This window comes from Elephantulus edwardii, unplaced genomic scaffold, assembly GCF_000299155.1.
Source record: "Elephantulus edwardii isolate Elephantulus edwardi_28Jun2011 unplaced genomic scaffold, EleEdw1.0 scaffold00209, whole genome shotgun sequence".
NCBI lineage: Eukaryota > Metazoa > Chordata > Mammalia > Macroscelidea > Macroscelididae > Elephantulus > Elephantulus edwardii.
Genome location: NW_006399959.1, coordinates 2489647 through 2492494, shown reverse-complemented (window position 1 = coordinate 2492494; position 2848 = coordinate 2489647). Strand labels below are relative to the sequence as shown.

At 50.8% G+C, this 2848-nt stretch overlaps 1 protein-coding gene across 1 annotated transcript in view; it reads right to left on the bottom strand.

The window, feature by feature from the left end:
- The window catches only part of TRAP1 (TNF receptor-associated protein 1), a 45068-nt gene that overhangs the window by 7233 nt on the left and 34987 nt on the right, over positions 1-2848 (bottom strand). Inside the window, exons 13-14 of the mRNA XM_006897476.1 lie at positions 761-946; positions 395-533 (exon numbers count right to left, since the gene is read on the bottom strand). Of these exons, the coding sequence (XP_006897538.1) occupies positions 395-533; positions 761-946 (325 nt within the window). The remainder of the gene's footprint in view (positions 1-394; positions 534-760; positions 947-2848) is intronic.

Sequence of the window (2848 nt, the reverse complement as noted above, 5' to 3'; positions counted from 1 at the left end):
TGTGTGTGTGTGTGTGTGTGTGGTGTGTGTGGTGTGTGTGTGTGTGTGTGTGTGGTGTCTCCTGCACCCAACCACAGTGACCATGGGGTGGGGCTTGAAGTGTCCCTGCCTGGACACAAATCTCTCTCCTGCATTCCCATCAAGTGCCAAACAGAGACAAAACCACTCAGATGTTTCTGATGCCAAATGAAGCTGAGGAGTGGCCCCTGGGAGATGCCTGGCTACCCTGGCCACACAAGGCCGTTTGTGGTGCTCTTTGGAGGACACATCAGCTGGCACGGAGGAAACCAAGTCCAGACCGGTAGCCTTTTCTTATATTAAACCAGTGCGGGTCCTAAACACAACTAAAGCTGCCACATGTAAACAAGAGGTCACCATCTGGGGGTGTGAAAACCTGGGGCTGTGTCCTCAAACTTCTCCTCCTTGTAGTGATCAACAACAATGTCAGTCTCCACAGAGATGAGCTTCTTCTTGTCAAACTCCTGAAGGTGGAGCAAGGTGAGCTCATCAAATTGCTCGTAGCAGAAGAGAACCTGCGGATGATGGGAGGTCAGGTCTCACGGTCACCTTAGCAGATAACCCAACATTACTGCCCACAGAGTAATCTGTATCTCATCCAAGTGAGAATCCAGCAAGGTCTCTGCCTGTGGACTCTCTGCCTCAGCTGCCCCTGGGAGCAGAGTGTGGAGACCCTAGATCCTCCCCTTGGAGAGCTGTCTTCCTCAGCTGCCCCGAGTGGCCAGTCCTGGCACCCACTCACCTCCATGTTTTTCTGCTTCATGGCTTCGTAGTAGGGTGAATGCTCAGCCAAGAGGCGGCTGGGTGCGCACAGGTAGTAGATGTTGCGGGAGCCAGCTTGCATGCGACTCCCATAGTCCACCAGGCTGGTCAGCTGCCCAGCAGGCAGGGCTGATGACTCATAACGCAACAGCTTTGCTATGTCCTCCTGAAACAGACAGGTGGTGTATGTCTGTCCCTCCTGGCCATGCTCAGAAAGCCATCCCAAGGGGACTGGTCCAGACCCACAGGGTTTGTGGAGGGGTAGCAAGGCAGACCCCTGGAAGTTAGGAATGTGCGGAAGCAGGATAAGCGGTCAGGGACAGCACAGAAACCTGAGTGATGGCCAGGGCAGGATCATTATTACTGGGGTCTCACATTAAGAAGCACATGGCAGGTACCTCCCACATGGGTTCTCTGGGTGAGGTATGGGCACTACAGCCCTGGATGGGCCATGCCTTATGCGAGGTCACTGTTCCTGTGCCCAGCACTTGCTTCCTCCTGAACATGCAGGCACCAGAAGTCTCCCATCCTTTTTAAACCACATTCTCGTGTTGTGGTGCTCACTTGTTCATGTCTGTCTCTCAACAGTCAATATCCATGAAAATAGTAGTTGAAAATTCAAATGCTATATTGCTGCCAAAGACCTCTTTAAAGCACTAAGGAGCAAGGATTCCACTTACTAAGGAGCAAGGATGTCACTTTAAAGATAAAGTATGTTCAAGCCAAGTCATAGGACTTTCAATTGTTTCATATGCACATGAAAGACAGAAGATGGCAAGATCATCAGTGATTTTCAACTGTTGTGCTGGTGAATAGGACTCAATATACCATGGACTCCCAGAAGGACAAATTCACTTTGGAAGAAGCTCAGCCTGAGAAGCAAGAATGGTGAGACTTCTCTTCAAACACTGGACATGTTATCAGGTAGTACCAGTCTTTGGAGGTCATTGTGCTTAGTAGAGAGCCAGCAAAAGAAAAGAAGACTTTAAAGAGATGCACTGGCATAGGGACCGCAATAGGCTCGTGAAAGAGCAGGCCTCAGGAGCAGGCCCCAAGAGCAGGGCCTGGGAGAACAGGCCCTGAGAGCAAGGTGGGGAGGAGTGAGGCAGGGAAGAGATGAGGTAGGGTGAGGAGGGATGGGACGGGATGGGGCACAGTGGGGCCGCATGGGGAGAGATGGGACGGCATGGGGCAAGGTGGGGTGGGGAGGGGAGAAATGAGGTGGGATGCAGCAGAATAGCATAGGATAGGGTAGGATGGGGCAGGGTAGGGCAGGGTGGGGCAGGATGGGGAGAGATGGGGTGGGATGGGGACATATCAGGTGGAATGAGGCAGGGTGGGCATGGTGGGGTGGGGTGGGCAGTGTGGGAGAGTGGGGCAGGGTCTTGCTTTGTTGTATAGAAGGGGTGGGTTTGTTAGAGTGGAGTCATTGACGGCACCTACCAACTGCATGTGTGTGTGTATGTTAACATGCATAATCACAGACTCAAATAAGGAGGAGCCTGAGAAAAGTGACAAGCCCTAAGGGGCCAGCACACAATGGCCCATCTGTCTACAATGTCCAGCACAGGCAAGCCCAAGGACAGGAAGCAGAATAGTGGTCTCAGGGGACAGGAGAGTTGTGTTTATTTATAGTTTGAGGAAAATGTTCTGGAATTGGTGCTGAGGGCTGCAAACACAGAATATATTGTTGTTGTTATTGTTGCTGTGTATCATAGAGGCGGAACCGACCCATAGCTGACCCTCTAGCGGGTTTTCAGAGATAGTTAATCGCCCAGGAGGAGAATGCCCATCCTTCTCCCGCAGAGCAGCTGGTGGATTCAAATGGCGTGCCTTCAGGCAGCTTCTTGCCACACTGTCAAATGGGTTATGTGGATTTCATCACAGTAATAAATAACTGTCCCCAGACTAACAAGAAAGCAACTCTGAATATAAAAATTCAAAACAAAAACAAAAACAAAAACTCAATGTAAGGCAAACGGTCATTACAAAGACAGAAGAGGAAGAAAAGACCAAAATGGATGTCAGAAGAGACTCTGAAGATTGCACTGGAGCGTAGAGAAGCCAA